At 30.9% G+C, this 18,546-nt stretch overlaps 1 protein-coding gene across 2 annotated transcripts; it reads right to left on the reverse strand.

The window, feature by feature from the left end:
- Positions 1-1,147: 1,147 nt before the first annotated feature.
- On the reverse strand, positions 1,148-18,200 carry LOC134697084 (transitional endoplasmic reticulum ATPase). Of its 2 annotated transcripts, none has more exons than XM_063559119.1 (18): positions 18,052-18,200; positions 16,789-16,891; positions 15,991-16,163; positions 15,221-15,301; positions 11,089-11,281; positions 10,141-10,272; positions 9,344-9,446; positions 8,801-8,934; positions 8,009-8,144; positions 7,504-7,781; positions 7,107-7,229; positions 5,912-6,124; positions 4,815-4,899; positions 4,010-4,103; positions 3,345-3,474; positions 2,872-3,030; positions 2,283-2,440; positions 1,148-1,733 (listed from the first exon to the last, which is right to left on the reverse strand). In XM_063559119.1, exons 1-18 carry the CDS (start codon positions 18,066-18,068, stop codon positions 1,640-1,642), a joined length of 2,406 nt encoding a protein of 801 aa, XP_063415189.1. In that variant the 5' UTR covers positions 18,069-18,200; the 3' UTR covers positions 1,148-1,639. The 2 variants fall into 2 exon arrangements, with proteins under 2 accessions (XP_063415189.1, XP_063415197.1); XM_063559127.1 differs by lacking the exon at positions 4,815-4,899 and adding an exon at positions 5,338-5,422.
- Positions 18,201-18,546: the final 346 nt, after the last annotated feature.

Genomic DNA, 18,546 nt, shown 5'->3' on the forward strand with positions numbered 1-18,546 from the left:
TACTTAAAAGAAAGACTTGACAGTGCTAGAATCAAACAATGTTAAAAAGGCTGAATAAAGTGCAAAGTTGAAGAGAATTGAGAATAAAAAATTCCTAAAAGTTTTGCCAAACACAGCTACGGTAATCTATTCCTGAGGTAGAACAGTCTTAGTATCAAATAATACCACTTTACAAATGTTATTAAAGGGGAGTAACACTAACATCTAAATTAAGCAGGTCAATAATGACAATATGCCACAGGTGGATTTATTGTGATACATAATACAAAATACTCAAGTGTTAAAATCACATTTTTTAGACAGTATCTCTTCACTGATTAGTGGTTAACAAAATTGGGAACATAAAACCCACAACAGATGTTTTAAGGACCATAAAAATAAATTCAACCATAAACCAACATTTCCATTAGGCCAACATATTCATAAATATAGATGTGTTTTCACTAGTTTCATGACTGTATTTTTTTCCAGCAAAGAACTCATGACTATAAAATCCAATTAATTTAAGTTCATTTCAAAACTTTTTATGACAAACAAACTCTTACAGTACTTGGAAAGATAAGTTTTATGATACAATGTACAATTTGGTAGGATTTTTTTTTAATAAAAAGCTAAGCAGACAGTGAAACACTTCAAGAAAAGTCACAGTAATACAGATTTATATGGATGCTAAACTGTATTCTGAAAACAGTCTGCATTCCCAACATACAGGTAAGTATACACATATACAGTAGGCAGAAAAAATATAGACAAATCACACATACATAATAAAATGATGACCATTACGTATTATGCAATTGTAGTATGATCAATCCCACTACATGAAATAAATTATATAATTGATTTTTTGTTTTTGAAAAGGACTCTGGTAACAACCATGACAAATGTGAGGGTTTTTATCACCAAAATAAGTCATTCCCTAGTCATTCAACTGTCAAAATGTGTTCTTACAAGAACATACCATATAACTATTTGACCCAGTCACTGATTCTACCTGCTGATTTTAAAATCGAACAGATGAAAAGTTTATTGTACAATTTAAACATTCTTGATGATTTCTTATGAACACTTTGGATCAGAATACAATTCTGATCATCAAGTTTAGGACATATTTTTCAATTCTTTTCAACATAAACAATGAAAAATGTGATGTTGTATTTTTATTTAGAAAAAAACCTCTTCTGGTGATGACAATTGACACAGTTCTTCACCCTGCTTCAGTTATGTCAAAATATATAAGATAACTGACATGTACTTGGCTTTCTATATTTCACAAAAATATTCAGACATAAATATATTTTCACAATGAATTTGTTCATGAAAAAACGACAAATGCACATTACAAATATTATGTTCTGCACCAATTCTTTGTTTTTATGATTCCCATTCATATCTTTCATGCAACCTGACATTCACTTTGACCAGTTCTCAGTATATAACTAAAGCATATATTAACTTTTAAATTTACAAAAACTTAAAACAGAAAACAACTAAAAATATTGTGCATTCTTAGCAGGATAAATGTTTTAGGATGACATGTTTCTCCACAGAATGAATGATAAATGGTTTCTATTGTTTTGTCACCAAAATATTAACAACTTTGAGAATAAATTATGTAACATGAAATGTCTAACAACGTTTAACTGTATAGGTCATCATCACCATCGTCCTGGAAGTTACCTCCCCCTGATCCACCTTGGTTTGGCTGACTTGATCCTCCACTTCCAGGGAAGCTGTAATATAAATTCAATTAAATCATTTATGGACAATCATAAACAGTGTTCCATAAGGAGAGCTCAAGTTTAATGATTTTTTGTAATCCTCCTTTTCTCCACAAAACTGGTCTTCGAGCCAAAAATATTCTATGGAGAACTTTGCACCAGTTTCTAACAAACTCAAGTTTCTAAACTGTATATCGAAGACAAAATTGGCCATTTTTAATTGTAATTTTAGAATTTTCCCACTTTTGAGAAGTACAACCTACCAAAACAACCAATTACTGTAAATTCAGAAATTACTGCAAGTTTTTATTTATACAAATAATGCTAATGGGTGGGTATCGAAATAATGCAAACACACCTTCTGATCATTGAAACAATAATTTCTGAATGTAAAGTATAACTCTACAGCTCACTTTATATCATATATATCTACAACTTTCAACGATGAATAACATTAATAAAACATTGTTCTTATGATATATGGCAATCATTCTGGTATAGGTCATCCCCATATTCTAGTAAATGATACCTAAATGGTCTTTTGAACCTTTACAATCCTACCTGAAATTGCCACCGAATCCTCGACTCTGTTGAAGTGTCTGGGCAAACATTTCATATTTTCTGATATCATTATCACTAACAGATCTTCTTGCAAATTTCATGGCCTCTTCAAAATGAGCTCTTGTAATTTCTGGAACTGGATCATAATCTTCTGTTTCCTAGAAAGGAAGATTTATTCCAAATTAAATAAGTTTTATAATGTGCTCACTTAGTTTTCAGAAAGTTTAACAGAAAATACTACACCAACTAACAGCTAGCAACACTATTCAATGAGATAAAAAAAACAATATTACTTGCTATGCAGTAGGTGTTTGCTCAATCTTGAAGGCTGTACAATGACGTTTAGTTTCTAATCTTCTACATCATTTGTCTCTGGTGGAGGGCTGTCTGATCAGCAATCATACCACATTTTATTTATATAATACTCAATTTTATTGGCTTCACTTCTTTTCACTTCAGACTTTCAATTAATACTTATAATTCTTGTAAGACAGTAATTAAAATTGGATATTTCGTTATTTACCACTTAAAATCAATTTCAAGAGCAGTCGAGCTGAAATGCTGCCCTTATCTATTGTCACTAACTTACCATATCTGCATCAGGATTAGCTTGTCTCTCTCTCTCGTTTCTGATTTCAGCTTCAATGCACTGTCTGATGGCTAATTTACATGCTCTCTGACAAATTTCTGTTAAATCAGCACCACTGAAACCTTCTGTTACCTTTGCTAAGTAGTCTAAATCAATATCCTGAAAAAAAAAATCACCATATATAAGCAAAAGGATTTAAAGTCTCTTAATCTTATACAAATCAACAACTATCTAGGCATATCGTACCAGTAAAAAAAAATCAAGGGATCACTGATTTGCATACTTTTTACATTAAAATTTATACAAACTACATTTTTGATTGACAACTAATTTAGCTTTTCAATCATATAAATGTTATTGCTTGGAACATTAAACAACAATAAATAATCAAAGAAGAGTAATATTATGAACTGTAAGTATTCTAGAGTACAACTACTGACTATATAGCCTATGTATTAACTTTATGTATTTACCCTAGAAATTGGTGACTTTCTCAAGTTTGCTTTAAGAATCTGAATTCTTGATTTAAGATCTGGTAAGGGAATATAGATCAGCTGGTCAAGACGTCCAGGTCGGAGTATGGCAGGATCTATGATGTCTGGTCTGAAGAAAGAAAAATCCATAAATTTGAGAATTTTTTTTTCAGGTAAATTATTTTTGAAGTATTTATCTAGGATTTTATTTTTCTCATCTAACTTCATTCACACATCAACTCTCTATAATATCTATTTTTTCTTTTTGTTGCCATCAAATAAAATTGGATAATAAATGCCATTTTTCAATAATAACTATATTATGTATCTTTATATTAAGTATTGGTCTAATCAACTGCATGTTTAAAGGTTAGAAAGAGAGTAAAAAGAAGAGGTAAAACCAAACAAAATCCAATTAATAGGAGTTCTAGTTTTTGAAACACTCCTTAAATAAATGAGCTGTATTATAATACATATGATGCTTTCCAAAATGACAGACAGATGATGAACTAATTTAGACTTTTCTTTATGAGAGACCCATATTCTAACAAAATGAGTCAAAAAGGAAGTGCCAAACCCAACAAAAGTCAGCTCCTTTTATGAATTAATCAAAACTAAGCCCAACATAAAACAACGTGTGGTTTTTGTTCATTAAGTCTATTTACCTGTTAGTTGCACCAATAATAAAGACATTTTTCTTTGCACTCATACCATCCATTTCTGTCAAAAGCTGATTAATAACTCTGTCTGCAGCTCCACCTATAATCAACAGGGAAAAATAAATCAACATTCTTCAAATCCACAATTCAGTTTTAGCACCTGATCAGTGTTAAAGATAATCTCATTTATATTTGGTTACTATATTTTCCAGAAGCAGGCAAAATAGGCTTCATATTAATATGCAGTAACATGAATTTCATGAATGTTCAGTAAACATGCTATGTATTAGTGTACATGAAAGTAAATATTTGTGGTTAAACATTTGAAATATATGTTATGAAAAAGCAGTATCAAAGTCAGTAAATAATTTGTTTGAATGGATTATTCTTTTATAGAAAACTAGAGAAGATGGTGTCAAGTCCAAACATACAAAGGCACAAACCTGGACTGTTTTTATTTAAGTAAATGACCTATAAAAGGGTTAAATGCAAGGATTGGTTTTTATTTGACAATTTTTTCTTTTTGAATTATAAACCTGAGTTTCCACTGAAATATAGGTCAAACATTTCTCTGTTCATTTTGAAGATTTTTTTCTGTTGGATAATTCTACTTTACCTAGTTTTGGTGAATAGGAATATCATTTGGTATGGCCTTATGTAAAGTATGAAGTAATGAACATAACAATTGTAGTACAATAACATACACAAATAATATTTCTTGATCTAAATTTCCACTGTGATTATAACAGAGTAGGGGAGATAACTGCTGGTGCCAGGGGAGACAATTCAGTGCTGCTTTACAGGAACTTACCTCCATCACCACTGTTTCCACCTCGAGCCTTAGCTATGGAGTCTAATTCATCAAAGAACAAAACACAAGGAGCCGCTGATCTTGCCTGAATTCCAATCAAATTATAACATTATACCCTCTGTTAGTCAGTTTTGATCCAACATTAATATACAGTAAGAGGATAATGACTGAATCAGAACTGGTCTTTTGATTTTCTTTATATTTGACAAAAACTGCAATACCTTTAGAGAATGAATAAATATGCGAATGGTAATTTTAAAACTGTCAAAGGGGTTAATTCCATGAGGAAACCCCATCCCCCCCCAAATAAAATAAGAAATATGTGGATAAAACCCATGACTTTCTAAAGAATTGGTCTGAATTTGCGTTTGCAGAACCTTTTAGATTGATTAAATCATAAAAGATTGTCAACAACTGACAATGTAGTAATTATAACAGTCATCATCCTCTGGCAAGCAACTTTACATACAGGATGCATCGAAGCAAGGACATACAGCAGGGCTAATACAGCCAAGCTACATACCTCCATCTCCTGCATTGCCTCCTCGAGATTTAGCTATGGAGTCTAACTCATCAAAGAACAGGACACATGGTGCTGCCTGTCGAGCCTGACATGTGGTAATTAAACAAGGCATTTATTAAACACTCAATAATAAAATGTATCATTGCATGTTTTATTACTAGTTTATGCAAACACTCAATGACATACTCTTACATATTGTTGCTGAAAGTGACATATATCTAAACAGCATGTCATAAAATGTGTGTTGAGATTGACAACCTATTTATTGAAGCTTGTGTTATTTTTCTTTCTCATGACATGAAATGTAATACATACAGTCCTGGTACAAATCATTTCTAATGTACACTTTTTTTGTAGTATGAGTAATCAAATTATATAGAAACATATTGTAAGCATCACAAGATTTCACCAATCAGTAGCTGTATATCCGAGTGTATCCCAAATATTAATACTGCCTATTCAATAGTACTTCTAGTGTGTGTATAGTAAACAATGCAGACACATATTGAAGCATGAATGTTGTAACTGTCTGTAATAGTTTTATTACAAGTTTAATTATTTCATGTCTTCTTACCTTATCAAATATTTCTCTGACATTAGCTTCCGATTCTCCAAACCACATGGTTAATAATTCTGGTCCTTTGATAGAGATGAAGTTAGCCTGACATTCATTAGCGATAGCTTTGGCTAGTAAAGTTTTACCACAACCTGGAGGTCCATAAAACAATACTCCTTTTGATGGGGTCATACCAAACTTCAAAAACTTTTCTGGATGTTCAACTGGATACTATAAATATAATTCAATTTATAAATGTTACAATGATATTAATTTAGGACAAAGATTAATATCAAGGAACTTACTCATTGTATTACAAACATGAAAAAAGAGTATATTTGACAGATAAAAATTACAGGGAATTAGATTAAAACAATTCAGGGAACTAGATTAAAAAAAACAAGTGAAACTGCGAGCTACTGCTTACTGATGATACCCCCGCTGCAAGTGGATAATATTAAAATAATAGTGTAAAAATATGCAAGTGTTCGGTAAACAGGAAGTTGTCAAGTGATGAATCTGAAAACACATCACACGGTATAGCTGACTTATATAAATCCTGAAACCTAATTTCAGAAATCCTTGTATTTTAGTTCCTGAGAAAAATGTGACGAAAATTTTCAACTTGGCTATCATGTGTAAAATCATACAAGTGTTCGGTAAACAGGAAGTTGTCAAGTGATCAATCTGAAAACGCATCACACGGTATAGCTGACTTAGATAAACCTGAAACCAAATTTCAGAAATCCTTGTATTGTAGTTCCTAAGAAAAATGTAACGGACTGACTGTCGGAAGGACAGACAGAGGTAAAACAGTATACCCCCCTTTTTTGTAGTGGGGATATAAATATTCTCTTCTTTGAAATAAGCCTTGATCAGGTAGGATGATTGTCAAACTTATGAAAATTTAATGTATTTAAATTTCAATTTATATTTCTTTTTTAATTTTTGTTCACTGTACAAAGCCAAATCACATCTACCTTTCCATGAATTTGATGATCATATAAAATCTTTAGCAAAAAGATTCTAAGATTTAATTCATCATAAATCACAGTTTTCATTGAAATCAAAAATCTATATTTCATAAAATCGGACAAGTCTTGATTTTCTTGTTTTGTTAACAGAAATTTGCAATGTTTTCCATACAATATTTTTTAAGCTGGAAGGCAAAAAAAACCTGTTGGACAGGAGATTGATTACATTTATAACATACCTGTACAAGTTCCTGTAATTCTTTCTTAACGTTTTCTAGACCACCAACATCCTCCCAGCTAACATTTGGTACTTCAACTGATGTTTCTCTTAGAGCACTTGGATTACTCTTGCTTAGAGCCCACTGAAGAAATAGATAATTTTATATATGTTTCAGAACTATATATAACCAACAACTTATTTTATTCATTAATCATATTCTATAAAATGTCAACAATTGTAAGAAACAGGAAACATACAGAATAGACAGATGAATAAAAAATAAAATATTCCCTCATTTTTGAGTTTCAGGTTTTTTCAATATTTATTGTATTTTTTCCTAAAAAAAATAGTACAAAATAAATTAATTTAACAGCAAAAGTTTACGAATAAAAATTAGACTTTAAAGGTATAGTTACCCTGAAATCATCCATTGTCACAGCCAAAGCATCCAATACTTCAGCGTCAATAGATTCATCCTCCAGATCAATAAGATCCATCTTCTCTCGGATTTGTTGAAGAGCAGCTTCTGAACACAAGGCAGCTAAATCAGCTCCTACATGTCCATGTGTTTCTGATGCTACCTGTTCTAAATCTACATCATCAGCTAATTTCATGTTCTTTGTATGAATTCTAAGAATTTCTAATCTTCCAGTGGCATCAGGTATTCCAATATCTACCTCTCTATCAAAACGACCTACAAGGAAATGTGTTTTTGGGATGAGATGAAATGGTTTCTGCTATGTCATTTAATATACATAGTGTCAATAAATCTGCAAAAATTAACAGTATATTTTTTTTTGTCTGTAAATGTTTAATTCAATGAAAGTCAATGTTTCATTTCCTTTTTAACATTGAATGCTTCTCCTTAACAAATTTAAAACTACTAGTCAACTTAATGTTTGAATATGTGTATCATCTTACCAAATCTTCTGAGTGCACCATCAATACTGTTGGGCCTGTTGGTTGCTGCCATTACAATCACATGGGCTCTTTGCTTCAAACCGTCCATAAGGGTCAACAACTGGGACACTATTCTTCTCTCAACTTCACCATGTGTCTAACAATGAAATAAATGATATTCATGTTAATATACTATGATTTAATTGATTGATTGATTGATTAATGACAGCTAAATGTTCAAAAGGCAAAATATGATGCATACTTGAGAAAGGAGTACTGTGGATTCATTTAATTTCCTAGGTATCAATTTTTATGGATTAAGGAAAACTTGCATTTTTGTGGATATTTAATTTCTTTGATTTTCTAATCTCTGCTTACAGAGCGTTAGAAAATTTGTTAATCGTTGAACATTCACCAGTATCCAGTTAACCACCAAAAATTGGGATCCAATGAATAATAATTAACTCACAGAATATCCTGCATTGCACTTGAAGACTTATCCACTTGAGTCAATATTAAGCATAATAAGAAATGGTACCCAAGAAAACATGTCATCCTTCTATTCTGAACCAGAACATGAATGTACTATGCAGCAAAACCCAATTTCAAGTGTTTGGTTATACTCGGGTGGGGATCAAATCCAACTAGTGTGTGCACACTTCTGTTAAACACCTGACAAAGTTTAATTACTAGTGGTTTCTGATTACAGAAGACTAATAAAATAGATAAAGAATGATTTTCCTTGCAAAGCTGATGCCTAAATGTATCAAAAGCTAGATTGAATTAACCCAACAAAAATTAATACAAACATACCTTTTCTCTTTTTGGTGCAATAGCATCTAATTCATCAATGAAGATAATAGCTGGAGAATTTTTCTCCGCTTCTTCAAAGGCTTTCCTCAAGTTACTCTCTGATTCACCAGCCAATTTACTCATGATTTCAGGACCTTAAAAGTAATATATTCAAACATATAATTATCCACATACTATTTACATCTCTGCTTTCACGAGACAGGGGTAAAAGCCTGTTTTTACATTGTTATCTTGTTATGCATATATTTCATATTTTAATTTCATTTTTTTATTTAATGTTTTTTTTCAATAAGTAATGAATATCTACAAAAAACATTTTTTGTATCTCATTTTGTTAGTGGGAAACTGTATACATGTGTATAGTTTTTTTTTCTTTATACATCACAGACTAGATTCATAGCTCCTGACTTCAATACTTGAAACAATAAATGAAAAATCAATAGTTTTGTCAAGATAAAAGTCAGATGTGGCCTATGAGACAATTATCCAATAGAGACCAACTGAGGTCGATGTTAGCAACTTAAGAATGTTTTTAATACCTACCATTGATTAGGAAAAAGAAAGCTCCAGTCTCATTAGCAACAGCTCTGGCTATCAAAGTTTTACCAGTTCCAGGAGGACCATACAACAAAATTCCACGTGGTGGCTAAAATACAAAAATATTTTTGAACTTCATATTGCAATAGTCTTATAAACAAAATAAATGTGTTAAAAAAAACCTGTATAATTTCAAAAGCGATAGCAACAAATCTTTTATTTTCAATTTGATTTTTTTTTTATCTGTTTAAACCTTACAACTAGGTTGATATGTTGATTTTCTGTCTCCTTCAACAACAATCTTGCATAACATGGTGATCTTTGTGATTTTGCTTTATAGTTTCTTCTGTAACCTATTCTTGTATCGTATTCAAATTTTATCTAAAATTAAGTTTTACTGTGCACTGTGTTTGTTTATTCCACAATGGCTAGAGTTGATAGGGGAGGGTCGAGATGTTTAACCCCTATTTTTTTCACATGTTCTAGTAAGGAAACTCTAGCCATTGTTAGTCTTGTGTTGTGTTTTTTTTTAATTTAAGTTTATTTATATGTATTGAGTTTAAAATTGTATATTGCTGAGTTTTGTGTGTTTTTTACTTTTATTTAAGTTCATTTGTATGTATTGGAGTTTAAAATTGGGTTCTCTTGCTGAGTTTTGTGTGTTTTTTTCTTTTATTTTAGTTCATTTGTATGTATTGGAGTTTCAAATGGAGTCCTCTTGCTGAAATAGTATACCTTATTGTTTGGGGATAGCTAAATCCATATGTATTTGGATATATTATAGACTAAAGAATTGAACCAACCTTAACACCAATAGCTTTAAACAGTTGTGGATGTCTTAGAGGTAGTTCTACCATTTCTTTAATCTGTGCCAACTGTTTTCTAACTCCACCAATGTCATCATAGCCAACCTCATTCAGGGCCTCCTCTTCTTCCTATACAAATATTTACTCTATTTTACATGTTCTTTTGTTTTTTAGAAACATTTTTTAACATAAATAAACAAGACTGTGTCCAAAGTACATGTACACAGATGCCCCACTCGCACTATAATTTTCCATGTTCAATGGACTGTGAAATTGGATAAAAAATATAATTAGGCATTAAAATTAGAAAGATCATTTCATAGGGAACATGTGTACTAAGTTTCAAGTTGATTGGACTTCAACTTCATCAAAAACTACCTTGACCAAAAACTTTAACCTGAAACATTCACTTTAATTTTCTATGTTCAGTGGACCATGCAATTGGGGTCAAAAGTTTAATTTGGCTTTAAAATTAGAAAGATCATACCATAAGGAACATGTGTATTAAGTTTCAAGTTAATTGGACTTCAACTTCATCAAAAACTACCTTGACCAAAAACTTTAACCTGAAGCTGGACAGACAGACAAACGAACGGACAGACAGACGAACGAACGCACAGACCAGAAAACATAATGCCCCTCTACTATCGTAGGTGGGGCATAAAAACTTGGTATAAAAAGTAACAGTATCCTTACTGATTTTTAAACATTCTCACCCCCCTTGTCAAAGATTGTCAAATATGTTTCTTGATTTATTTCTATCATATCTATCTTCTCAAATCAAAGCATTTAGTAGCTCTAAGAGAACTGAAAGCTTGTTTCTCTTGTCATAACTTTTCTTTTCCAAATAAATATCCTGATGAAAAAAGTCTAAAATGTAATGCATGTCCAACTTCCCAATTCCCCAACCAATCTTGAATACACAGTTAATATTAACAAACTAACCTCTCTTTTGACTGGATCCCCTTCACAGTGTATAACAGTATCTGGTGCCACAATACAGTATGGACTTGGATCTGTTTCTATCACTTTGAACTCTACAGCACGCATACCACCTCGTACTATGAAAATATCTCCTTTCTTAATGGGTCTGTAGGCTTCCAAAAAATATGGCTTAAGAAATACTTCAAAGATGTTTCTGTAATAAAAGAATTTCACAATGAACTAGTTTTATAACAGAGATTGTAGATACACTTGAAGCAAAATATGACAACCCATTATTATTCAGATTTTTAGCATCAAAGGTTTGATACCTGCACACAAAGTATAAGAAAAAATACCTTTTAATCCAACTTCTGATGAGCTAACCAGTTAAATTAAGATTCATGAATGTTGTAGCCAGACTGAATATAAACCATCCGCATGCCATCATTTTCTAACTCTATGGATGATTTTATGACTGGAAACAAACTGTATCTACTGTTAGTAGATATACAGTACTTCATGCACAATATGTGTAAACATCACTCAGTAAATAGCAATTCATATCAATACAGATGTTTACAAAGCATGCTGTAGTTGTTTGATTTATATAAGCATGTGTTGCTTGTTTCTGAATCCTAATATTGTATATATAGACCATAATTTGGTATTCGGCCTTTGGTTTCTTTTTGTATCCTTTTTTATAAGTTCTAAAATTTAAACTTTTATTTTGTGGGTTGTGTTGGTGTTAGAATAGTATGAATGGAACAATTGAGTTTTTCGAGAAAAAATTAATACATTTTGATTCACCGTTTACGTGACATGAAACCAAACAGGAAACCAATCTTTATTTTCTTTATTTTGCACAATATAATTCAAAAGGCATAAATAAACACCATTACTAGTGTTACTTGCTTCATGTTAATATTTAAAATCTATTTTCAATGTTATATTAAAGTTTTGTTTAAACCTGACAGGAAACCATAAGAAACCGAAAGCATTTTTTTACTTTTATTTTATTGCAAAATCTGCTTAAAATAATCTGAACAGTATACTTTTTCTTAAAATCCATCTTAAATGTAACAGAACTATAAAACTCCTAAATATGTGCTTGTTTTGAAAACAATTAGTACAATTTATTCAGAATTTTCCATATTTTCTTCATTGATACAGGATACCATAATCGTTGTATCTTGATGTTTAAGCCAAAAAAATGTATTTATATTTGGTTTTGATATTCCAGTTATATACAATTTATTCCAAATCATTGGCAATGTAACATTCTTTAAATCCAATAAAGAAAAAAACTTTTAACTTGGAATTAAAATCTTTAAAATAGGCACAATGTGATACTTGTGACCTGTACACCATCTACATGGTTTCCACATTTTAACCTACTTTAGTGGGCTAAAACCAATAAAGTACTTCCTTTCAAGTCATGCATGGTAAAAGTTTACTTCTCCTTTGACAAGTTTATTGCGTTTCTGGTAAGTGTTTGCAGAACATGAATAAAAAATATTAATTAAAAACTGTGACAAAGATTCCAACTTTGTACATTCCAAGTGTAACGGTATATTAACATGTATTTTTTATTAAATTATATTTATTCACCTAAAATATCCAGTAATATTTACCGCTGAAGTTAAATCAATCCAACCAGCATTGGTACAATGATAAGAGACGTAATTTCGATTGATTTTTCCAAGGACTCTTCACGTCATTATCGGGAAACGAAGTGTGTTCTAACGTCTGTCAAATATGAAATCGATTTTGTCAAGTCATTGGGCATTTATTTTCACACAGGAAGGTATGTAACATTATGCACATAGGAAAAATAACAAACCACCGGCGCAATCTCTATGACAATTGTATTTTCCTCTTTAAAACAAGATGAAACAAGTCTACAGATTATGTTTGCTAACATCCCGTTGGAAACAAAAACAATGTTTAGACCTAGTATTTCGTACATCCGGCCGTAATGGCGTTATCACATGTTAGTCACATGTTTCACGTATGACCGGAAATGATTAGAACTTAAGGACAAAAACAATTTTAATAAATAACTGGACTTCTGTTTCGTGTGAAATGTAACGCATAACGATAACGTAATTTTCTTACTTAATTACTACGAAGATCAAAACAAGAATGTAAATCATCTCGGATTTACCTGTTTGAACATCTCGCGAGAGTTCATATTTGCATATTGTTTTTAAGAATTCTATTAAAACAAAGCAGATTACATCATCTAAAAATTGCGTTACGAAATCGGACACAAAAATCACGCCACTGTTCTTACATCTGCTACATAAATACTTATAGTTCTCTGCATTTTCTTCTCACTATTCTTATTGGTCGATGTTCTTTGTTATTTGAAAGCAAAAGTTACGAATTTGCCGGTGACGATTATCTATAAATCAGTCAGCGTTATGCTCTTCAGAAGCAAGAAGTAACGCGAGAAACGACACAAAAATACGGTTGTAGAATCTTTGAAATTCGTATATTTGGAAAAAAATTCTAGGGAAGAGTAGCATACACTTGTATGTTGATAAAAATAATGGCATCTTTAGATGTAGTTGCAACTTTTCTTACAGTAATTCACATTTTATCACTTTTCTATAGTTATAGGAAACGGAGCCCAATAGCAAATTATGGTCCATATATGTTTATAAAATATACTTGTATTATTCACAATAAAAATATTGTTTACACTAAATTGTTTGGTCATAACTGTTTTTCAAGGTTTGAATGATGAATGTTACTGAACACTATAATCGTAACCTTGACACACATATATAATTGAAGTCAGTGATGACATTATGGTACATTTTTTAAGTGTAGTGGACTTATAGTAAGTAGCTTCAAAGTACTATTCTTTCATGGGGAATAATTTTTATAGAGATTATGCAATACTTAATGAACGTAAGAAATATGTGCAAACTCAAAATCTGCAAGGCTGTTTCTGTTACATCTTATCTTGGAGCCATTGTCCCTTGATAAGATTGCAGCTAAGAAACACCTTCTTGTTTAAAAATCATTGATAAAAGATATTTACATAGCCTGCTTTGCAAAATCTTGCATAAAGAAAACTTAAGATGAACCTTTAATATGTATCCTTTATCTAAAATAAATAAACCTTTTCTCTACACTGTACCTCCTTGTCATTATTATCGGTTTGCTGCATCTACTACCTTTGGATATTGTATTTTGTCTTTTTGTATTTTTTTAATGAAAATGAAAGGATCATTCAAGCTAATAACATATACACATGAAAAATTTGTTCAAGTGTAGTATAGATATGTTTTTAATATACATTTGTAACAACAATCAGTTTTCTTCAAGTAAAATATATTTCAAATGGATTTCCAAAGAACTATTTTCAGCAGCATGTGAGCAGAATGAAGTATAAGAAATACATGTATCATGATTTTTGAATGAAATGACACTACTGAGAACATTTTTAATAACCATCTTTTTGAAGGATGAAGTAGCAATGATTGCATACATGGATAACATATTGAAGGAGACTCTGGGTTAAAACAGCTGATACAATGCATGTTTCTTACTCTATTGAGCCGGTGTTAGTCCTGTTTTGAATTATCAAAAATAATAATTATAAACATTGGACACGTCTAACACAAGACAAAATTTAAATGCTCATTAAATGAAATTATATATTGCAACATTAAGTCATTATTGTTAAACTGAAATGATAAATGATCAAAGATTTACAGAAAAAATACATGGTAGTTAATCCAGTGATCATGCCATGGTTTAAATGACTGAAGTGACAAGAATGGTCATGTTAAGGTAACTAAACTCAGTTTTTCAACATAAATGACACTTTAACATGTTTAAACCAAAACTTTTTCAAATATCCTACATATAATGTGTTTTATGAATGCATCACATTAACAATTTGTTTTATACCCATAAAAATTAATAAAACTTTACGATTTTAAATTGTGAAACATGTGTATATATAGCACTTGTAAATTCCACTGCATATATAGCACTTGTAAACCACTAACAGATTGAAAAGTCTGAAGATGAAGTGGTTTAGAATTTTAAGTTTATCAGAAATGTTACTGAATACAAACAATTGAATTTTTTTAATGCCTCCCTATTATTGGAGACAAATATTGTCAACACTACCTACCCTGCTAAACCTTCGATTGTGTCATCAATTGGTAAAACATGAATCCTCTTTCCATACTTCACATCTGGACAAGCTTGTATACTGAAAATGTAATATGAACATTACAAATTGGAAAACATATACATAACACATAGACCAGATAAAATTCAAATCAAATGACAGTCTTTTATAATGTGACATTGCAGTGTACATGTATATATATCAAATACATTATACATAAAACAAACTAACTAATGCCAAATATAGTGTAACATTTACTTGTCATCCAGGACATACAAAGAAGAAGGAAAATGTATATCAGTTAAATTCCCTTGTTTATTCATGGGCACTTATTCAGAAATACCACCACCAAAATGGTCTAAAACATAAGGCCATGGAAAATTAATTGTTGGTTTCCCCTAACATGGGAAAATTTTAAAGACCCGGCAGGCAGGCTTTTTTCTTTTTTTTTTAACCATGCATAATTTTATATCTATATGTATTGTTTCTACAGCGGAACTTTAAACTTGCATACTTCCAACACACTTTAAGATGTCTCTGCAAAAAAATTTTTTTTTTTTTTTTTTTTTTTTTTTTCACAAAAAAATTGAATGACCCGGCGGTAAAACAGTGACCCGGTCGGGTTAGGGGAAACCATGAATTATTTTCCCATGGCCTAATCATATTACTATATTTTTGTAAAACTGTTTCTAAAATTTTGTAACCTTTATATCTGACTACAAATGTAAGTTTCTATCCTTAGTGATAGACCAATATTCATATCAACTAACCTGACTATGTCTCCTATCCTCACTCGTAGATTGTTCCTTACACATCTGTTTATTCTGATTTTATCATCTGAACATGTGTCATCAGACAAGACGATGCATACAGTTTCTCTTCGTCTTTTTCCTTTAAGGAGTACTGTGTCACCACGGAATAACTGTAACTCATCCATTTTTCCCTGTAATTTAAATTACAAGTTAATTTTCAAATCAAATAATTAGGAAACCAATATTGGGATGCATGTACAGACATGTATGACCTTTAATATAGTCTTCACGCTTTACCACAGGCCCAGCAGGCTAGGCTTGTAAAATCCCTTTCAGGTCTTTAAAAATGATGTCTACATGTCAACATAATCTACATGTAATTAAAATTTCCAAAAGCTTTAGCTCAAGTTTATCGTGAGGTCTGTTAATTACCCCTTTGCTGCTGACAGGGCATAATAAAGGAGAAGACCCCATACGCCATAAGTATGAGGAACGTCTTAAAAACATTTACAAAGCTCTATCTCCTTCTTAAAAATCTGTTTTTAGACTGCAATATGAACATTAATTGAACTTTACAAAATGATATATTTTTTATTCTCACTCACCCAATTTCAATTCAAATATTAGTGGTACATTTAACACAATGCCTTATCCAAATTTTGTTCAAGAACTCCAAAATGTATGACTTTACTTGACCCGAAGGATAAGGCACACATGATGAACCTTCAAAATTCCAAATCACAAACTTTCACTCAAATTTGAGTTTTTTAATTTATTGATGATGTAAAAAATGTAATAAAGTAAAAGATACTGTACCTGTGAAAGGGAGACAACTGAATTATCTTCATTGATAGCTTCTTCAACAAGGAGCCTGTTAGGTCTGTCTTTACGTTTAAGGATGGCAGTTTGCAAGTCCTCACTACAAATCAAAAATTATCTACATGTACACATTGTAGTTTATTTGAATTCTTAAATCTTTTTGGTACATAAACATTTGTGTTGTCACGGAATAGAAGTTCCTTCATAATATAAGTTCCAAATGGAAACAATATTCTGGAATATTATTTCCACTGGAATACATATTACAGTAAATGTTCCTAACAGAATATATGGTATAGGATATTTGTTCGACAGGAACAGGTATTATGACATTGTTTATAATAAAGTTTCCATTGGAGCTTCTGTTAGGTGGAACAAATATACGTTGACAGTGTAAGATCTCTTTGTTTTTTAAAAGATTAAAACTGACAACATTGAAAACATGTGATGTGTAAATTTTTATTTCAACACGTTTTATCTAAATTTTGATGGGTTGCTGTCTGGCTGAAATTTAAACAATTGAACATCACCATTCATTTCATAGTTCAAAATTAAACTTTTTATAATTGACCTTAGAGTTATGACTCAGTTATCTGAATGAACATTGTAATTATTAACTTTTGACATTATAGCTTTACCTATCCATTTTAGTGTTTCAGGTGCTGCTGAATTGTTTGAAATGGCAAAATTTAGGTTTGGTTATTTTTTATATAATACATAGTGATATTGCAGTTTTGAACCTGATATCATGAATGTAAATAATGGAATGAACTCAACCAATGACACGTTACGCTTAGAGAATGGATAAACAGAATGACTTAATTTCTATAAATAGAACTTATTTTCGGTTTATTTATTTCAAGGAAATTAAGAAAAATGTAAATGATAAATATAAATTTCAATTTCAATTTGAAATATATATGTTCTGACATGAATTTACACTACATTTTTCAAATATAAATTTCCGGGATAAAAAAATTATAATGATCAAATATTTTTTATAAAAAATTATATAACAGTTACTTTTGGATAGAAAAGTCATGAACAATTCATACCGTTTTACTTTTCTTCCATTTGAAACAGTAAACAACAACTTTTTCACAAGTTTCTAGCTTTTTTCGATCGAACAAAGACAATGACAAAGTGAATTTGATCATCGAAAAAAATATTCGAAAAGCAAATCAGTTTGTGGGAGTTGACATAGCAATTAGTCCTCTTAATTTACAATCAACCGTTTAGAAAATCATTAATAAAACTTACTTTGCTCCGTCAGCCATTATATTTTTCTTGTGCTTTCAAATTCTAGCAAATTGTACAAGTGCGTGCGTGCCGGTTTCTTCTGCGTTAAAATGGCGACGTATTGGATAAAGTGTATAATATCCGGTTAAACACGGATCAATAATATTCCGTGTGCTATTCAAATATTATCTGTAAACAATGATTTGTAGCGTGTCCCAATTTTTAATAAACGTTTAAAAAAATACCATATTAAGGTTAAGAAATTGGGATTTATTTATTATACTTGCAGACAAAATATTCATCATAAAAGTTTACGTATTTATGACATTTATCAAGAAACTACACATTTTTTATTAAGGAAATCCGCTGCTCAGTTTCAACATAACTAGCTTTCCAATACACTTGAAAATATTGATAGGGGATCAATTGAAGAATCAAAAAAGAAAAAAAATGTAGGGGGCAATGTGCTTGTTTTCGAGATAATGACCATTGGTATTATGGCGGGAAAATGTTCTC

Source organism: Mytilus trossulus, chromosome 1, assembly GCF_036588685.1.
Source record: "Mytilus trossulus isolate FHL-02 chromosome 1, PNRI_Mtr1.1.1.hap1, whole genome shotgun sequence".
Lineage (NCBI taxonomy): Eukaryota > Metazoa > Mollusca > Bivalvia > Mytilida > Mytilidae > Mytilus > Mytilus trossulus.